Raw genomic sequence first — 20,131 nt, 5'->3', positions numbered from 1 at the left:
CGGTGACAGCTTCAGGTAATAAGTGTGTGATGAGCTAATCTTTTACAGAAATATTAATTAGGTATGTTTCAGCGCCGACATTGTCGGTCATAAAGTTCAACTCAAAGGATTTTCTCACATTGTGGCAACTTTTATTAATACTGTGCTTTCCCCTCCGACTATAGAGACAAATTTACGATTCAAAAAGATAGAACTTAACATTCCTGCCTATACTTTGGCGGCCAAAGCAGCATTCGCAGACGTCTTCGGTAATGGAAGCCTAACGTATGTAGACAATTTTTCATAATTTACGAAACTGGGATGTACTTTTAGCGTCAGAATTGAGCAACTAAATGTATTTGGTACAGCACACGTTGAGTTAGGCATAACTGGCGTTAGGAAGGTGAAAGATCTCAAATTAACTCTTCGGCCATCCATTGTTGACGTAAGTAGACGAATCTATTACGTTAGAAGGTAATTGGTATTTTTAGGTAAAAGTGACGGGTTTGCTAAACAACGAGCCACTGAGCAAAGTTCTAAGTACTGCCATTACCAGTTCTATACCACCTTTCATGGAAAGATATAAAACCGTTATTGGGAATATGGCGTCTTCAACTATAAAGGACGTAATGAATGGTGTTCTTTCAGGTTCCATATTCTTCAGTAGTTAAGCCAAGTGTCTTGATATTGTTATCCATTACGAAGTACAATGAACATTAAAATTGAGCAAAACGAATAATTTTCTTTCTTTATGGGGAAATGAGATTAATATACTTAATAATAATGGAAAAGTATTACTGAATTTCTTTTAATTCGCTAAAAAGTCTATTTATAACGGAATTAATTGGTCTAAATGGTGGCAAAAAAATCTGATATGAACTGAATACCCCGCAGGGAGTTTGGTTTGAACAAACTTTGGGAAGTTGCGATCCCACGGACCCGAGCATGCGGAAAGTGGCAATCCCAGCCTCTCTCCAATATTAATACGTTGTACACTTTTTCCTGACACCAAACCTATAGATCGGACGTTTAATTCTTGATATAATTGTTAGAGTTTAATCAAACTGATAATTTTATCCAATTATAAAATATAACTATAATTTTCTACTACATATTAAACAATGTTGTAACCAGGTTCATAATTAATTCACGCATACGTAGAAGAATCCAAGAACAGACTTTATGCAGAAGCACATCCCCATAATCAAGCACAGTTATTTTAGAGAAAGGGCTTCTTATCTTATTATTCGACATTTGTTAAACGAACAAGTCTGTCATGTATGAAAACAATTATCACAAACACTAATGGCCGTTTGCATACCGACAAATTTAAGTGGAGCTTAGCTTAAGCGTAGCTTAAAATCCATGGCAACCATTGTCTCAATAATCGTTGTCATGGATTTTAAGCTACGCTTAAGCTAAGCTCCACTTAAATTTGTCGGTGCAAACGGCCATAAGTCTTCTATTTTTAGCACATTTTACAACAAAGTTGGGTGCGCTAAAAATTTATTCTTTGAAAGTTGCTTAAAATGATGTAAAACGGTGACATTTGATGCAATTTTTTGACATGTCCAAAAAACGGTGATCGCAATAGCTAGATATACCCTAGCCGATGCTAGGAAGCTAAAAATGGCTTCAAAAAGCATAATAGCACGGAAAGTCACAGGCCAACTATGGAGATCGACTTTTTTTCAGACTCGCCAAAATATTTACGGTCTCATAATCTGAGAATCGTTTGATTTTGGGTTTTGAATAGAGACGATACCCGGGAAGAAAATTCTTCTTTTTGCGTGTAGAAGTGACATTCTCGAAGAAGGATCTATGTATATCTAAACGCTAGGTAATCAAACATCAAATTTCTTTTCGCCAACAAATTTTCTAAATTAGAGCAGTTTAACAATGGTCGTTTTATCTAACAATTGCAACAGCAACTAATACAAAGAAAGATGAGTAATCTATGCAGGCGGGCGAATGTATTAAAATATGAGTAAGCATATTCAACAGAAGAAACAAGTTTCAGGTGATAACGCGTAATTTGATTTTATTTGTTGGCAGTTACCTAGGTCGTGATCGCGTTTAGGGGTCGGTTGTATCGATAGGGAACCGTTTACTCTAATTTTCGCAAAATTAATTAACTGTACTTATAGTGAATTAAACTATGACGTGCTTTGTGAGTGTGCATTGACAAGGTTTTGATGTCGTTTTCACCAAACGGGAAAGGTATGGAAATTTTACGTTTTTGGAATTATGGGGCAAATATTGGTTTCCATATTACTCAGCTACGTGGACTTGCTCAGCAACGGCGGCACAGATGAAAACTCTAAAAGGCTTTGCAAACGATTTTGTTTCATTTGGATACCAGAATTTTTATTAAAATTAAAAACAAACTCAAAATTAACGGTATAGGTACGTCCATGTAGCTGCTTACGTGTTACCAAGATTCTTTGTAGCCTATTCGATATCCCTGTTTCCTATTGAAAAATTATATTCGGGAACTACAGCTCAATTTGTTAATTGTACATACAGAATTACATGATAATTTTTCACTAGCGCATATTTATTTAATTTACTCTCGGTTGGTCCGTTTATAAAATGACAATTTTTATACGAGAAATGACCTAGTTTATTCCTGTATGCACGAGTATTATCCGAAAACGAAATTGTACAATGGTGTACCTGCTAGCTTCGGATCAAGGTAACACCCAACCCATAATTTATATTTATTTATTGATGTTTTATTTTATTTGATAGCAGAAGCCATAGAAATCATTTAAAGCTTCTGAAAATTATGTAGGTATTTAATTTAGACGTTCAAGATAGCAAGCTTAGCTTCTCCCATTGTTTCCATCGAAACAGTATTGTATTCTGTTCTGAACTCCATTTTATATAGTGCTCTGCGTTCTATTTTTGATAAGACAGATGTCATTGGAATGCATAATGATTTGTTTCATTTTATGTACCCTTGCCGTTAAAGTGATAAGTTTATCTACCCTTACGGTTAAAGGGAGACTTCACCTGCTCATTCAAACCTATTAAAATGTATATTTAATATTGTAAATTATAAATAAATCTTATTTATTGCATTGCGGTTGGTCACTGCCTTGACTCCCAGCTAGGACTCTTGCCCAAATATGAGTTTACTTTGTGTTGCAACATTTTTTGTTGCTGATAAAGATTGGTCTCTAACCATCGCCGTGGCCACTAAACATTTTTCCGACATGTACGGTTTCAGTATCTATCTATTTATTGAAATTTCATACAATATAAGCTAAAAAAGTTATTCGATAGGAGAAAATCTGTATACGAATGTAATTGCAAAACCATTTCCCTCCAGAATAATACATTTCCATAAATCAGAATGTTTTGAGTAGGTACCTATATTGTCAATTTTCTGTGTAATTTTTGTCTACCTTTTGGTTTAGGGGACAATTTCTTCACGTACGTAAAACAATAACTTGACATATATCTTATGATGCTGGCCTCAAACTACACAACACTAATGGCCGTTTGCACCACCAAATTTAAACTGAGTTTAGCTTATGACTCATAAGTTATGAGTAGATATTACCTTACTGTTAGGTATAGGATTACCTACCCTTAAAATCTGCCTGACGGTTACTTTTCATGGAAACACACGTTTTGATATAGGAGATTAATTGTGAAATAGAATAACTGCAACATGATAAACACTAAACAGCCCAAAGAAGCACAATCTCAAGACTGGATTTAGCAACGCTGATCTTCCTCATAAATTCGTGACTAAGATAAACCGTAGTCCGTACGCAGTAATGAGAAAACGAAAACTACGTTCGGAGTATGGGGAGAATGAAAATTTCAGCCTCTCTCCAATACCTATTAATAAATCTCCAATTTCTTACATCATATGTTTCCGTGGTACTCGCTTTTTCACTGTCGGTTCTATAGTGAAGGCAGAGAAAAAAGTTGAAAGAAAAAGTTATGCCTTTAAGAATGCAGTGTACAAACCGATTTTTTATTTATATGCTATAAATTATCTTAATTATGGCACACGCTGTATTTCACACTAAATACTTTTTATAATTTCAAAAACGGTAAAATTTAAATGTACGTATTTTGAAACATGAAGCTAGAAATTAAATCGTTTTGGCTCTTTTTTAGACGATTAATGTAATTACTAACATGGGGTCGGTCAATTGAAACGTTTAGGTGTTTTTCAAATATTTTTCTGGCATCTGCCTACAGTTTCAGTATTTCTGTATCGACCTGTTGGGAGTAGGTAAAATTGTATATTCGATGGGAGAAAACAGTAGTGTAGTGCTCCACTCTACTCTATTTATTAGTGTAATTTTTTATACAAATGTCATTACTTACATTCCAATTCTACAGTATGATTGATTTTGTGTGTCCAAGCGTATATTTTTTTTATTATTGTGGATATAGAAAAAACTGTAAAACGTAAAAATGCTCTACTCTGACAAAAGCTACATATTCAAAAGAACAAGTGAAATAAAAAGAAAAGAGCATCAGAAAACAATTTTTTTAATAGAATGGTTACTTTTGTCTGAAATATTCATAAAGAGCTCAAATATGTTAGGTATATTTATTTTAGAAATTAAAGTTACAGTAATGTGTTCAGAATCAATCGCAGTAGCGATGGAAATTTAAACAAAAACATAAAATTTACAACAGGAAGCGAAGAAAACAAATGAAAAGCAGTTACATAAATAACTATTATAACTTAAGACATATTTCAATACATTCCACTTGCTTCCTATGATGTATTATTATTACATCGAATAAAAACTTCACATTTTGATTGTGTAATTATTATTTTGTTTCATTGGGGTTGTTATAAGTTATACTGTTCACTAAACTAGTTTTGTGACAGACATGACAAGTGAAAAACTCTCTTTTGTCATTGTTTAGGTAAATTTCCACAGTTACTGTGATTGGTTTTAAAAACATTACTGCGTGTAGCTTTAATTTCTAAGGTAGGTAATCGTATCCTACTTGATATCATTGTAAAGAGAATTTCAAGCTGTTGAAGGATATTGGAAAAAAGTAACCGTTCTATTTAAAAAAATTATTGGACACGTTAAATCAATCACACTGTATAATGCCCATTAATTTGGAAATTCCCTCTTCCTTTATTATTTATTATAATTGCTGATCAGTCATTTCACGAAACATCTTGTCCCACCCTTTCCACAGTCAATCATCACATTTAAAACGAACCGTATACACATCCATAAATCTTCATATTTAAGTAATTTATAATTTTTGTGTGTAATTTTTTCTCCCCCATTAGTTTTTGAATCATACTATTTTCTGAAATAATTACATAAAGCAATAACTTGGCATCGAGCTTGGCATCTATCGTGCGTAGGTATCTTATTATTTTGATTCTACATTGAGAGCCTGTCTTACCTGTCTGATATTTAACCTTCGTGGAAACATAATATGAGAGTTCATCCCTCAGATAAGTAACCATGTAACAAACAAACAAACAAAAAGCGGAAACTGCGTTAGGGCTTTCCGATGTTGTTGGTCTGTGAATATTATATGTTTTTAAAGCCTGCATATCAATTAAAAAATGGCAAATTTCCGTTTTCGTCACCGACATTGTATTGCCAAATTAAATTACGTGATACTTTTGATCTCTTTTAGTTAACTTGCGCGAAATTGTACCATTGGACACTGAAATATTGTGTTTGTTAAACTAAAAACTAGGTAATATCTGAAAAATGCATTCCGACATAATATATCTAATGAAATAGTGCTTTTTTTGTTAATCCGTGGGCTAAAGCAACATATTTAGCCTTCCATATGAGGAACTAAAGAGTCACCATATTGTTCCCGGGATATGCTCCGTAGGATGAGTAAGGGGAGGAGGCCAATATTGAGGGATGCAAGGTTGGAAGTTATCCTAATTTAATAATTTGCCATATACATCAGTCAATCAAATCTATCTGACTTCAAACTGGCAAAACTGTTTAATTCAAATTATAAAAAGTCTTCCCCATTTTGACGTTAAAAGAATTTGATTGATTGAAGACATATAAAGAGATAGGCAAATGACACCACGTAAACATGTCTATAGAGTTTTGAGAAATATCAGATACCTCAGACATCAGTACCTACCTCTTGTTAGGTAATACCCAAGATATCAGTAGGTACCTTTTTGTTAAGCAATACTTCGGCTGTGGTGCAACCTATTTATTTTCATCTTGTCTTTATCTTTATTTATCGAGGACTTGAAGTTGTTTACAGCTCTACAATTGTTATTACCTGTATTAATTCATTAATTTAATCTTTAAAAAAGAGCATCGAGAGATAACACTATCATGTTAAGAGACATTCGGATAAACGATTACATTCAGATAGCTTATGGTACTTTGAATGCGCAATAAACTTCGTCTTAATTATGAAAACAAAACCAAAGCGGCGACAAAAACTACTGCTAAAGCGTTTTCAATGTGGGAGATAATCAACTCGCACAGACTTTCAAATATCGTACCTGTCTCCATTGTTAGCCTAAGTCCTGATGCATTTAATTGTTTGTTTTTTGTAAGTATGGCTAAAAAAATAGTTGACATCCCAAAAACAAAAGGTCGCGCTCTAGAGATGTGCAAAGTAAGCGTTAATTCAGTTGTTGAATTTAGTTTTTATGAAATCTCTCACAGATGTATGCCGAGGAGTCTAAAAATTAGTAAATCTAAAGGTATTTAGGGTGTTTCAGCTTATTCTACTTAAACAAAACATTAGTGTGTATGTTTCGCTTTTAAAAAAGTTACTAAACGGCCCATTCAGTTCTGCCTGTTTTCAGTTTCCCTGATGTTGTGAAGATTACATCGGTTGTGCCTTTGTCAAGTTATGTTTGATGCGGCAAATTATAGGCCACCAAGATTTTTCATTGCTACGATGTTTAATTTTTTCGGTCTTATAATCTTCCGTTATCACATTTGAAGAGGTAATTCATGCTTATTAATAATAATAATAATAATGCCTTTATTGAGCTACACCTTACACGAAAAAAATTGTTTTTATTACCAACTACTCACTACTCAAAGGGCAGAGTTCAGATTGTAATAAAAATTATTGTGAAGGGTATAATGTCAAAGATTTTACAAATGTAAATATCTAATCGCAATGGATATCACATGAGTGCGACTCTGTATATAAACGAACACTTGCCGTTTCTCTAGCCACGTTTTAATCGGTGTCGCATCCCCTACGTTCGGTACCAGAACCACTATATTTGAACGGATTTGTGGCGTGGAAATTACACTTTAAAGGTTAACTCCAATAAATATGTGAAACATCTTTAAAGTAAATTATTTTATTTTATATGCACCTATTTTTAAAAAGAGTTCAAATACCTCTACGCATAGGCAAAATGGCGAACAGCAAATTTGAATATGTGAGAAATTTTGAGTCTGAAGACCGACTTCTACCAAATTGTTGGATCATTGTGCGAATAGATGGCAAGAATTTTCATAAATATTCCTCTAAGCACAATTTCACCAAACCCAATGATGCTCGAGCTTTAAACTTAATGAATAGATCCGCTTTTTGTGTAATGAAGGAGTATAAAGACATTGTATTATCATACGGCGAGAGTGACGAATACTCATTTGTGCTTCGTAAAGAAACTGAACTTCATAACCGCAGAGGGACAAAGTTATTGACACATATTACCAGTTTATTTTCGTCGTCGTACGTTTTTCATTGGCGCGATTACTTTCACGACCAAAGCATGTTATACCCACCGTATTTTGATGGTCGTATAGTTTTGTATCCCAGCGATAACAATCTAAGGGATTACTTGTCTTGGCGACAGGTTGATACTCATATTAATAATCTTTACAATACCACTTTCTGGAATTTGGTGCAAAAGGGAAATTTAACAAACAGAGAAGTAAACGCAAAAGCACTAAAGTTGGTAGTTAAAATTGGAATTGTAGGCTCAAGAACGGTTATCTGGAACGTTCTCATCTGACAAAAATGAGATATTATTCAGCGAATTTGGAATTAATTACAATAATGAGCCTATTATGTTCAGGAAGGGCACAATATTATTGAGAAAAAAAATTAAGAATCCCCATCGTGACAAGTTACATCAGGTTGTTCTACCAATTTTTGAAGATATGATGCACGATGAATTTTGGATTCAGCACCCTGAAATCTTGTCGAATATACCTAATGAAGGTTACAATTTAGGAGAAGGGGATGTTCATGAATTGGTGGAGTTACAATTCCGATTAAATAAAAGACGAGATAAAAGCATTATTTCCATCACAGAATAATCAATAAGAAAAATTACAAACAGCTGCTAACAATTGTTTCCAGAAACTTAGCAAATAAACTAACATTTCATTGTACACTATTAGCCTTATATTCAGTTTATTAAAACACTGTATTTAAAAACATCAAAATTTTCTATTAATTTTAACACCTTGTCCTTATGTATTCTTGTTGATTTTTCTTTGTTCATGTACTTCCTATCTGTTGCACTCTCTTTTCTTATGCAATGATTGTGTGAATTTGTTCAGGTTTTTGGTCTTTCTTTCTGTACTGGTATTACTTTACATATTCTAGTCTTAATTCTTCGATTACAGTTTCATTTCGTATTCTTTGGGTTCTATTGATTTCTTTCTTTCCATGTAACTATTTCATGTCGTTTGTTGTGTTTAGCAATTCTTTCGTTTCCATATATTATTATCTGGCTTATTTCTTTTTTGCCTATAAATTAAAGTAGTTTCTGTGCATGTGGCCCAATTGGTAGCATTTTGGATTGAAGCATTTATCATCTTGCTCCTATACCTTTTTGTTTGTTTTTTATATCTAATTCATTGGATATATCCTTACATAAATGTCACTAATTAAAAAAAAAATTCCTAACCATTAACAGAACAGCTTATAGCTAAAACCATTGACAGGGCCAATTGCACCGTCAAAATTAAGTATCCCTTAAAGTTAAGCATAACTTAAATACCATAGCAACGATTGTCTTAATAATCATTGCCATAGATTTTAAGTTCGACTTAACTTTAAGCAAGGCTTAATTTTTTTGGTGCAACTGGGCTGAATAAATTTTTATTCAACGCTCAAACCAAAAATCGCGTTTTTGGAAGTGTCTTCAAAAAATGGTACGTGTAGGAAAAACGTTTCCCACAAAAGTTTTATTATTTTCCAATACAGAATAAGAGTAAGTACTCAATAAAAAGTATAGGTATCTATTTGAACAAATTGAAGTTACGGAGCAATTAGAATAGGTAGAGATGGAGACATCTACAGGTGCGCATTATGGCAAAACGCCGATTAACAATCAACTGACGTCGCCTGAATGTTGAACCGCACTCGATTTTAAAAATGAGTCATATGCAAGTATACGTGGGTCATAGTATACCAACTTTTCTTCTGCTTATGCAATAAGCCACGGAATGGACGGTGTATTATTTTTTCAACCGAAGTCATTTTATTTATTACAATGACGGCGATTTTTATAATCAGTGAATGTTAATAACAATAATAATATAATTTATTGTGAAAAACAAAGAAAATTTTCACAAATGGAACAGAGTTCGCCATAGGCGATCTTCCACTCTTCCAGTAAAACTGTGACATAATATGCTTAAATCAAAACAAAATTCTTTGACATGAGACGCATAACATGATCTAATTAACATAAATATACATGCTTGGAAAAGACTAAAAAATAATGAAAAAAAAATCAAAGAAAAAAAGAATTGCACATTTCGTACCTATTTAAACATTATTAACAATGGTATTCTAAAAACTCGATTTGCTTTTACTTCAAAAATGTTCAAAACACATGTCAAATATTATTTTTTTGAAATTATCCAAAGATAAATTTAGGTATTCGCTTGAATTTGATTTAAGGTTGAAACCGCAATGTATGTGAAACTGCCTCGAAATTTTGTTGTTTTGTTGTTAAGTGATAGTTCCATGGCAATAATTACGAATAACCAGCCCACTTAATTCGAGTATAACGTCAGTATGATTTCATTTTATTTCCTTCATTTTTAAATTATTTGCAGGTATATAATTAAAAAAATTCGTTTAGCCGCTTTGTGAGCATCAGGCGAAGAGTGCACTTTCAAATTTGTTTTTTTCGGTTTTAATGGCCCTTATGGACATTTCATGCCTTAGGAAGAATACAAACATAATAGTTATTTATGTATTAAGGGCATAATAGTGATGTTTATATCCTCAAGGGCGACGAGTTAAAAAGGTCGAGGGCTTATGGCCCGAGAGCTTTTTAGTCGCCCGAGAGTATAAACATCAGTTTATGCCCGTGGTACATACACAATTTTATGTCTTACAAATAGTTTTCTTCGTCAAAGTAAATATTCGTTTACAAAATAATTCATTATGTTTGATCATCAAGTATGCGTGGTTCGAATTTGTTAATGTGATTGAAACCATTCAAACGTCAAACATAATTTTAAATAATTCAATTCATCGTGAATGAGGATGAAGTTCCAGAAACTATACGAAAATAGGCCAATCTTGTGATTTAGTAGGTATTGACAATTAATAATTGACGTTTCTAATTTTCAATGACTTGCAAAAATTTGTTTTTTTTGTCACTAAGTATAAATGAGTTACTATGGTGATACTTAATGCCCTAGGTCATAAAGTGGTACTTTATGCCCGCGTATCACAGATGTAAAATGTGATATGATAGGTTAGTAAGACATAAAATAATTTTTTATTTCTGATCGTATGACACCAATACCAAAGACTGTGGTGTAGTTCCGGAGGTTTTGTGACTCAGACAAACAGACAGGCAGACATCAAGAGGGAAAAAGTGCACTTTTTATTTTTTAAAAGTGAAAGTGCACTAAAAATACTAAAGATACCTACTGTATAGGTAATATTGGTCGGTCTTTTAAAGAACTTGCAACATCTATAAAGGCAAGACGCGCTGTGTGTGCTTTAAAGACTTGATTATTTAAATTTAAACTTGTTTAATTTAAACTAGAAAGTATACATAAGAGAAATTGAAAGCAGAAATAACTCGCCAGATAAAATACTATATTAATGGCCGTATGCACCGTAAAAATTTAAGCTGAGCTTAGCATAAAATCATTAGCAACCATTGTCCCAATATACATTACCATGGATATTAAGCTACACTTAAACTAGGCCTGCTTAACCTTTTTCTGTGCATACGGCCATTAATATAGTATTTTATCTGGCGAGTTATTTCTGCTTTCAATTTCTCTTATGTAAACTTTCTAGTTTAAATTTTCCTCTACTTATTAAGTTGATCTTTCAATATTACTTTTGTTTGCCTCTTTCTACTTATTCGTTTCCTTATTCCATCTTTCATTTGTTTTAACACTTTGTAAGATCTGATCCATATTCCATATTAGCATTTTTGTTCTCATCTTTTTACAGTTAATTTACATCTGTCTTCCTCTTCTAGACAAACACTATATGTATCTCATTTCTTCCTTTCATGATCGTATTTTCATAAAAATTTTCCTGGTACAATGCGAAAATAGCATTTTATATCATGCTCCGCGTCCCATTTTTAATAAGAAGGGCACACACTATGAAGATGCTAGTATCACAAATTGCAACAGGTTATAATGATTCTAGAATACATGATGCACGAACATGTATTAACATCTTGTGAAATATATCAAACGAAGGTAGTTTACAAGGGAAGAAATGTTTGAACCATTACTTATACAACAGAATAATTAAATTTTTAATATCGATAACAGAAAAATTACAAACAGCTGCTGACAACTATCGGGTATTTCCATAAACCTAGCAAATGAACTAACATTTCAATGTAAATTATTAGCCATGTATTCAATTAATTAAATTGAATTTTTGTTAGAACAAGACGATAAGTCTGATCATCCCAAAAACGGATGCTGTGTTTGGCTAATTTTTACATTTTCAATGTAATTTTGTAAAATTAATAAGATGTGATTTGAACAACTGATAAATATGGTCACTATTTACATTACAATTAATTACATAATATCCTATTATAAATCAAAGAAGAAACATGTGTTAAATGTTCATGTGAAAGTCTGTCTTAAATGTTTCTTGGTGTTAATCATGATGAATACTGTTTAAAATTAGACTAGTAATATAAATTGTGGTTTACAATTACAACACAAGTTTCCTCTCTAAATGATAGCCTTCTACTAATTAAATCGCACAAAACGAAATCTCAATGGAATGATTAAAATATAGGGATGTAGTTATCAATTTTGGCCCTATGTTTTTGAGCAACACACTCTGATATCCAAACAATATTGCGACACTCTTGCTCCTTTAACTTTAGGTAGGAGTAGAAAACGCCAAAATGAAACTGTTGCAAAAATGCCATAACGTTCAACTTTACCTGTAACAGAATAATGTCAGTAAGGACACGGAGAGAAAGTGCAACTTACTTCATGTTCGAAAAACTTGTCCTCCAAAGTTTTATCGCCCGGATTGTTCCCTGCACCTTCAAACAATTTGGAATACTCTGCATAGTATTCAGCTACCGCCTTAACTTGGTCATAATCCTCTGCACGTGCCAAGGCAGCAAGTCCATCAGGATTCAGCTTGCCACACCGCGGGTAGAGTTTCGCACGATCATCCTTGCTCAGTTCGGTCCCAAACGAATTGATAGTTATTATAATCGCACGACGATCAGCCTCAAACTATTCGGCTACATTACAAACCTAACAAATTACTAACAGCTTACCGCCAAAATTTCGCACATGCAGTCTGCAGTTGTCCCCCCAATTTCTTTACAAAACTGGAAGAAAGCCTCCAAGTACGCCTTATACAGGGTGTTTCTTATAATCTCAATGTTCATTTCGTCCAAATCCTGCTCGCTTATACAATCGACGAAGAACGGAGCAAGTGGGGTGTCTACTAAAACTGCATTGTACAATTCGGCCGGAGTAGCGGCGACATGAATGGCCTCCATTTGTTCAAAGCTTCCCAACGGATGGCATTTGGGAATCAATTCGGAAATAGGTCGTTGATGTAAGGTGCCCGTAATTAGTAGAATAATGTTGTCAATCATATAACTGTAAGTGATAAAGTCTAGGAAGGTTGATAGGGGCTCGACTGCGTGATTGCGGAGATGTTGAAATTCAATAACTAGTTTCTCGCGTAGTTTGTCATCGATTGTGGATACGGCAAGAGGAGACGGCTCGTTTGCCAAGAACGTACCATAATCCGTTCCCTGAAGATGTAGTTTTAAATCTAAAATAATAAATGGTCCAGTTGGGGATTAGCAGACAGAATTCCTACCTTCCAGTGTTTCACACTGCACCAAGTTTAAGTAGTCGGATTGTTTTAAAATTCCACATTTGAAGCCACGACATAAACCTTCTAAATATCCGCTGTCGATATTAAATATGCACCCTTTCATTTTTTTACAAGTGGAATTGACTGCTACTGTTACAGAAGTTAATGATTTTGGGTTTGCCTCACCCCAAATGTCATATGACAGTCAACTGATTGGCCACAAGGGGAACTGCGCCTGCGCAAATTTGTTGGAGACCCTGAAGCAGATCCGTAATGAAAAAATTTTAAAATTGCCAAAACTGGAGTCGGTATGGATTCGGTTTTTGTATTCTGTCGGCGTAAATGGTCAAAATTCATTTTTTTGCCAAAAAATTTTACCGTTGATTCCATCTGTCAAAAATCCAATGGATAAACTTAATTTTCCTATTTATACCGAAGGGAACCTTGATCTCCTGACAAATCTGTGCATGTTTTTTAGTTTTGCAGTCACCAGAGATATTTTTCGTGTCTACAGATCAGTGAGACGTTACGTTTTCCCTCAACCTTAATATTTGTTCAGTTTTGTTGATTGAACCATTTCCGCTACTTTAACACTAGAAGCGTGCGTGCCAACAACTAATGTATATATAGTAACCCATTTCAAAGTTTATTTTTGTATATAATAAAAATTCTGTAAATTTCTAGAACCTTGCTTTTTGTGATTTTAATTACGTGTATTATATTCCATCCTTTATCGTATGTGATCCATATGATAATTATTGGTTCCGGTTCCGCACTACTTAGGTAGAATTATAACTATATTAAAAATATAGGAAAAAAAATAATACACAAAATTCAAATACATTATTATTTAATCATATATTCACGTTTCCTATGTTTAATTGCGGTATAGGTACTTCTATTAGCCTTTAGCTATGGCGCGTTGCGTTCATTTCATCTCTGTCTTTCTTTACTCTCCTTTTCTTCAGCAGTAGTTTCAACTATTGTATTCTTCGCACATTCTTTTCAACCCAACCCTTACTATTTTTGATTCGACTATCTTAATTTTGGGTACTAGCATTGTTATACATTGTATAATCAATGCTAGTGATTATACATTGTATAATCAATGCTAGTACCAAAAATTAAGATAGTCGAATCAAAAATAGTAAGGGATTCTATAATACAATGTATAATCAATATGGTACTATATAGTCACAAATAATTGATATTACTTGAATTTCAGCATGACAAAATTTACACTTGGGACACCGGTTTTTGTTGTTCATGTTCATAAGCTACGTTTAGTCCTACCCTACCGATCTTGCATGTATTTTATCCTTATAATGATATAATCAGTAATGATTATGCTAAATCTAAGAAAAGTGTTTAACACCCACACTTTAAAACTAAATTTTGAGGGCAACAATAAACGGATTTCCCTTTCCCGGTTCCAAGTGAGGGGCTTATAAATTTAATCGGTTCCAGTACCGGTTCTCTTCGGTTCCAACCCCTATTTATGATAAGGAACTTTGTTTGAAATATAAATTAATCTTTAAAAAAAAACGCGATTTGACCAAATATCATCAAGTGTTTTAATTTCCAATTATCCTACCAAATATATGTATCATATTATACAATATATTGGTTTGACTTTTCTTACACTGTTGTGCAATTATTAACTATATATTTAGGTACAAAATTTTATAATAAGTATATACGAAACGTGTGGGAGCTTAGACGAACCACGTTTTGTATCCCATTGAGTCGTACACTTTAACCGACAATCTACGGAAAGCTTTGGCGAATGAAAAACATTTGCCGTAGCTAGACAAGCTATGGTCTCCCATACGCTACGCGAACTACGCTCTATGACGAACGTTCGCAGAATGCACGAAGCGTTTGGGACCAGCTTAACATTTGAAAAGAAACACAATCATATACAACATTTTCGAGTTTATATATTTCATCATAAGATAAGTAAACAAAATAAACTCATAGAATAAAAGAAACAATGAAATGAAAAAGTAACACGTTTGTAACAAAATAATAACTAAAAATAAATAATCTCTAGGTATGTATTTTTAAAATTATATCACTTGAGTGACATTTTCTTACTTAGTTTCAGATTATGGTTGAGAGTTTCTGGATCAAAACAATGGCGATTAAAACTAACGCAATGAAAAGCGAAGTTATATACGTGAACACTATGCAGGTCAGTAGTCAGTCACCATTAACGCTTTGAATAAAACTAACGCAAAGTGCGAACGATGCGCGACGGAGACAAGTTGGTGCTCCGCCAACTTGCATGTCAATTAGTAGCTGTGACAAAAATCGCAAATAGTCACTTGTTAATTAAATTTGTTGCAATTGCTGTATAAAATTATAATTCTCTTTTACATTGTAAATTGTGTGTGTTGCTCCAGAGTCCAGACACTGCAGTGTAAAATATGCAAAATGACTTGCATGATGTTGTTTATCAGTACTTAGATTTTTAGATATGAATTCTTCATGGGGTTGAGCACACATTTCAATGCATTTGAATATGATGACAAAAAAATCAGTAGAAGCAGAAGGGTTAAAATATAAGTTCATACTGTACATTTTATGTACTTATAAAATGCTATTTACAACACATCTTCAAACCACACCAACAATTATATGATGTGATAGAAGTCTTTTTACAACTTAGAAGTCGGTACTTCCTGATATGTTTCAATCACATTCATATTTTCTAACTTGGTAATTTCACTGGATGTATATCCTAAATCTTGCAAAATACTAATTGTATGCTGACCTCGTTTTGGAGCGGGAGTTATAGCTCGAGAAATGCCAGGAGTTCGACTTAATCTCGGTGCAGGACCGGGCACCAGTTGACCAGTTTCATGACTGACAACAAAAGTGTTACGTTCAGCATTATGTGGATGTGAAGGTGCCTCCTCCAGTGACAAAATAGGTGTAACACAAGCATCAGTCTTATCAAATATTTTACACCACTCGGCTTGGGTTTTTTGCAAGAATTTTTCCCTAAATACCTTCTTACACGCCTTATTGTCATCAAATTGAGATATTTCATCGTCTTTCAACTCCAAACCTTTCAATACTTGTGCATAAAATTGCGGTTCTAAAGCACCCACTGCCATATACTTCCCATCTTTCGTTTCATAAGTTTCGTAAAAATATCTACCGGTATCGAGTATGTTGTTTCCTCTAGAATTACCCCATATTGGTAAGTGTTGAGATCGATACAACCAACTCCCTACGTAAGCGGCACCTTCAACCATATTACAGTCGATTACCTGCCCCATATTTGACGACTGTCGTTCAAGTAATGCTAGAATGATTCCAAATGCGCACATTAAGCCGCCTCCTGCAAAGTCGGCTGCCAAATTAACCGGAGCAATAGGATTTTCCCCTGCACGTCCGAACAATGATAAGATTCCCGATAGTCCTAGATAGTTAATATCGTGTCCGGCACGTGGGGAATAGGCACCTTTATCACCGTAGCCGGTTAGACGGGCATATATTAATCGAGGATTTTCTTGTAGTAGTTCTTTCGGTCCAAGACCCAAGCCCTCCATTACACCGGGCCGGAAGGGTTCAATCACAACATCTGATTTTCTGCTTAGCTTCTTGATAATATTAACACCTTCTTTACTTTTTACATTTAACGCGAGGGAGGACTTCCCGTTGCCAACACAGTCAACCTCAACATTTGCCCCAATCTTAAACGTTGCATTTTCATAACATTCAGCTAATTAAGGTAATACGTACTCGATCTATCCGTGTAATTGCAGCACCAAAATCGGCCAGCACCATTCCACAGAATGGGCCCGGTGCGAGACCACCGAATTCGAGTACCTTAATTCCCTTTAAGGCCATACTACAAAGGTTGTTGCTACAATAAGAATGCTCGCTTAAAAGTGGTTTTAACTTGAACTTACCTAACCATATCAAATTTTTTATGTTTCAACTTTAACCCTAAAATTGTGAGCTTATCTCATTGAATTGCTTTTTATGTGTATGTGGGTCCTTATCGTACCCATAAATAAGCCACCTTACTTTATTTATGTTTCTTATCAAGCTAATTAACTAAGCAGTACTTATATAGTCCTTTCTAAGCAATCAAGAAAGGAGGCCGAAGTTTTTCTAACACAATATTTTAATTTGTGCTTTGAGTTGGTTAGGTTAATAAAACTATTTCAAATGTTGTCTACTGTTCAGTAAATAACATGAAAATGCATAAACATGTTCATTTATTCTGTATGACTGTATTAATCCTTGTGGTCATAGGTTAATTTAAAGGCCAAGCCTGAAGTCGTTAGCCCCTATAGTCAATTGTTTTCCAGGACGATAGTCGATAGGTACATGATTAACATGTGATGTTTTCTTTTTTGTGCAATTAACATTACCTTACCTCAAAACATCACATGATGAAAACATCCAAAAATCATCACACTTATAAAATAATAGCTCTATAACTGTGGGATGAGGTCATATGTGTAAAATGTAATGTAACAAGATATACTTATAACATAAATATTTAAAACATAATATACTATATAAACAATGGGTATTGTGAACATAGCGCCAATAAAGTAAGAAAATAACAATAGTAACACAGACAAAATACTATAATAACAAATACCTAGGTACCTATGTATATAAGTACTATATAGATAGATGTAGGAACTAATGACACATTTTCTTCTTCAACAATAATCTAGCAACAGTATTGGGTTGGGTATTACCCCAGAAAAGGGACAGGTGTAGGTATGACCATTGAATTTATAAGTTATAAATTCAATGGTATGTATGACTCAACAATTGTAAAAAGGTATCTAATTTATTGCAATAACTATATATAAACAGATATCCTAAACTGACAACTGTATACCTAGGAATTCATACAAATAAAAGAAACATAATCTGCAGGTCACACAAACAGCAAACTATAGCAATTATCTATCAAAATAATATTAACTAAATGAATAAAATAAAAAAACAATACTTACCTTTTTTTCTCTCGCATGGTTGTAGTTTTCTAAAAATTACAACTGCCGTTGTTTGTGCTAATTTTTAATGTGAGGTGTGGTACCCTGTGCTTATGTTGTAACATTGAATAAATTATTCAGTTCTAATGAATAATTAAAGCTTTATGTGCGTGCGCTTTGTCCACATTTCACATACTTATACCTATATAGATACAACGTTAATGGGATGTTACCTATTTCAAAAACAACTTTTTTTAGTAACTTTAAAATGGTAGAGATACGATTAATAAACGTATTAGTAGTTACATGAATGTCACACGTGAAGTTGTAACATTTAAAGATAAACACATTTGGTCTAATATCTAAGTCAGTCTGAGTGCATCAAACCATAGCATAATAATTAGGCCATGCATCAAACTATAGAATAGCTCGAGTAATCCGCCCCTTTGATGTCTAAAGCCGGCCATACACGGTCCAACGCCGTTGTACAACAATGTCGGATGGAATTGTCGTACGAAAATCGTGAAAATTGAATACAACCATACACGATCCAACAACGTCGTACGATAGAGTTGGATGTGATTTTTTTTAAAAGATCGTTCACACTGTACTCAACAGTGCTTGCGACTATGTCGGATGATCTTGTTGTATTAGGAACGCTTGCAGTTTGTGCATTAGATCAAAACAATAAGAAACGTAAGAGAAGGTGGTGGAGTAAAGAGTGGTTACTCAAAAAACAAAAATTTTATACTCTAACTGACTGCATTAAGAATATTAAGATTAACACAATATAATAATAATAAAGGTTTTTAATTTCGCTGTGTACACGGATTCTGTCGGACCGACTTGATTGTAAGCGCGCATACACGATCCAATTTCGTCCAACTGCGTCGCATACAACTCGATTGTACTGCAGCACTCAGACAAGTTTGATATTCATTCTCATCCAACCAACTTAGTCGGATGTGCCCATACACAATCAAAAATCGTACAACTTAGTCGAATTCGACAAGATCGTACGACGGCGTTGGACCGTGTATGGCCGGCTTAATCTTCATATTCTACCCTACCCTATTCACTTTGTAACAGTATCTTTGCAGCAGGCACAACCAAGGTAATGCGATTTTGTACTCTCATCCATATCTCTGGGTGTCTTTTTTTTGCCAGAGGTATCATTATTGTTCTCATAAACGAAGCTACCAATTCTTTCATCCTTTTTTCTTGCAAACATTACAAAAGATCCACTTTGAATACCATCTTCAACTGCAGTCTTGCCATCTGCTTGTCTATCCACATCACTTTCTGCCTCGACTTCTATATACAGTGAGTTTTTTTAAATGCGAACATAGGAGTTTGCATGCAATGTAATTTCCCTATGTTCGATTTAAAAAAAACACATCAATCTATGAGGTGTGCGCGGTTCACATTCCCACCAGCAAAACGCGCAACTTGTGTGACTATGAACAGCAATTCTATAGTCTTTATGATGAAGAGCACTTGGTAAGATTTGTTTAAAGAAGCCATGTGAGGCCATAGCAACTGTAGGATACATTTTTCTTAAACTTACGATAACATGACCTCCCAGAGCACGCACTGACACCACAACTCATTGTGAACCAACCTTCAATTATTTGTAGTTCATGTGCACCTGATATTCTACTAATTTGATCTATTCAATACATAAATGAAGAAAATAAATAACGAAAACAATTACAATAAATGTTCGAAGTGTCCTCCTTGACATTCTAAGCAAAAACAACCGATTTCGTAATTAAATTGGACGGCGGTATTTTTAAAAATGTGACAGCTGTCACTTGTATCTACTACTCATTTGAACTACTCAATAGATTGATGTGTTTTTTTTAAATCGAACATAGGCAAATTACATTGCATGCAAACTCCTA

At 34.0% G+C, this 20,131-nt stretch overlaps 3 protein-coding genes across 5 annotated transcripts; 1 reads left to right on the top strand and 2 right to left on the bottom strand.

Annotated features, from left to right (window-relative positions):
* Positions 1-7,216: 7,216 nt before the first annotated feature.
* LOC116171374 (probable tRNA(His) guanylyltransferase) lies at positions 7,217-8,369 on the top strand. Its single transcript, XM_031488165.1, has 2 exons — positions 7,217-7,876; positions 7,923-8,369. Exons 1-2 carry the CDS (start codon positions 7,307-7,309, stop codon positions 8,262-8,264), a joined length of 912 nt encoding a protein of 303 aa, XP_031344025.1. The 5' UTR covers positions 7,217-7,306; the 3' UTR covers positions 8,265-8,369.
* A 3,308-nt stretch (positions 8,370-11,677) lies between these two features.
* LOC116170586 (V-type proton ATPase subunit d) lies at positions 11,678-13,470 on the bottom strand. Its single transcript, XM_031487086.1, has 4 exons — positions 13,258-13,470; positions 12,701-13,209; positions 12,402-12,656; positions 11,678-12,352 (listed from the first exon to the last, which is right to left on the bottom strand). Exons 1-4 carry the CDS (start codon positions 13,376-13,378, stop codon positions 12,191-12,193), a joined length of 1,047 nt encoding a protein of 348 aa, XP_031342946.1. The 5' UTR covers positions 13,379-13,470; the 3' UTR covers positions 11,678-12,190.
* Positions 13,471-15,297: 1,827 nt separating this feature from the next.
* LOC116170584 (alpha-methylacyl-CoA racemase) lies at positions 15,298-18,280 on the bottom strand. 3 transcript variants are annotated; one of them, XM_031487084.1, is made up of 3 exons: positions 18,249-18,280; positions 17,008-17,131; positions 15,298-16,958 (listed from the first exon to the last, which is right to left on the bottom strand). In XM_031487084.1, exons 1-3 carry the CDS (start codon positions 18,263-18,265, stop codon positions 15,915-15,917), a joined length of 1,185 nt encoding a protein of 394 aa, XP_031342944.1. In that variant the 5' UTR covers positions 18,266-18,280; the 3' UTR covers positions 15,298-15,914. The 3 variants fall into 3 exon arrangements, with proteins under 3 accessions (XP_031342944.1, XP_031342943.1, XP_031342945.1); XM_031487083.1 differs by lacking the exon at positions 18,249-18,280 and adding an exon at positions 17,651-17,691; XM_031487085.1 differs by lacking the exon at positions 18,249-18,280 and adding an exon at positions 17,178-17,424.
* Between the last annotated feature and the right edge of the window lie 1,851 nt (positions 18,281-20,131).

The sequence above is a fragment of the Photinus pyralis genome, unplaced genomic scaffold (genome assembly GCF_008802855.1).
Source record: "Photinus pyralis isolate 1611_PpyrPB1 unplaced genomic scaffold, Ppyr1.3 Ppyr1.4_LG5, whole genome shotgun sequence".
Lineage (NCBI taxonomy): Eukaryota > Metazoa > Arthropoda > Insecta > Coleoptera > Lampyridae > Photinus > Photinus pyralis.
This window is presented reverse-complemented; position numbering and strand designations above follow the sequence as displayed.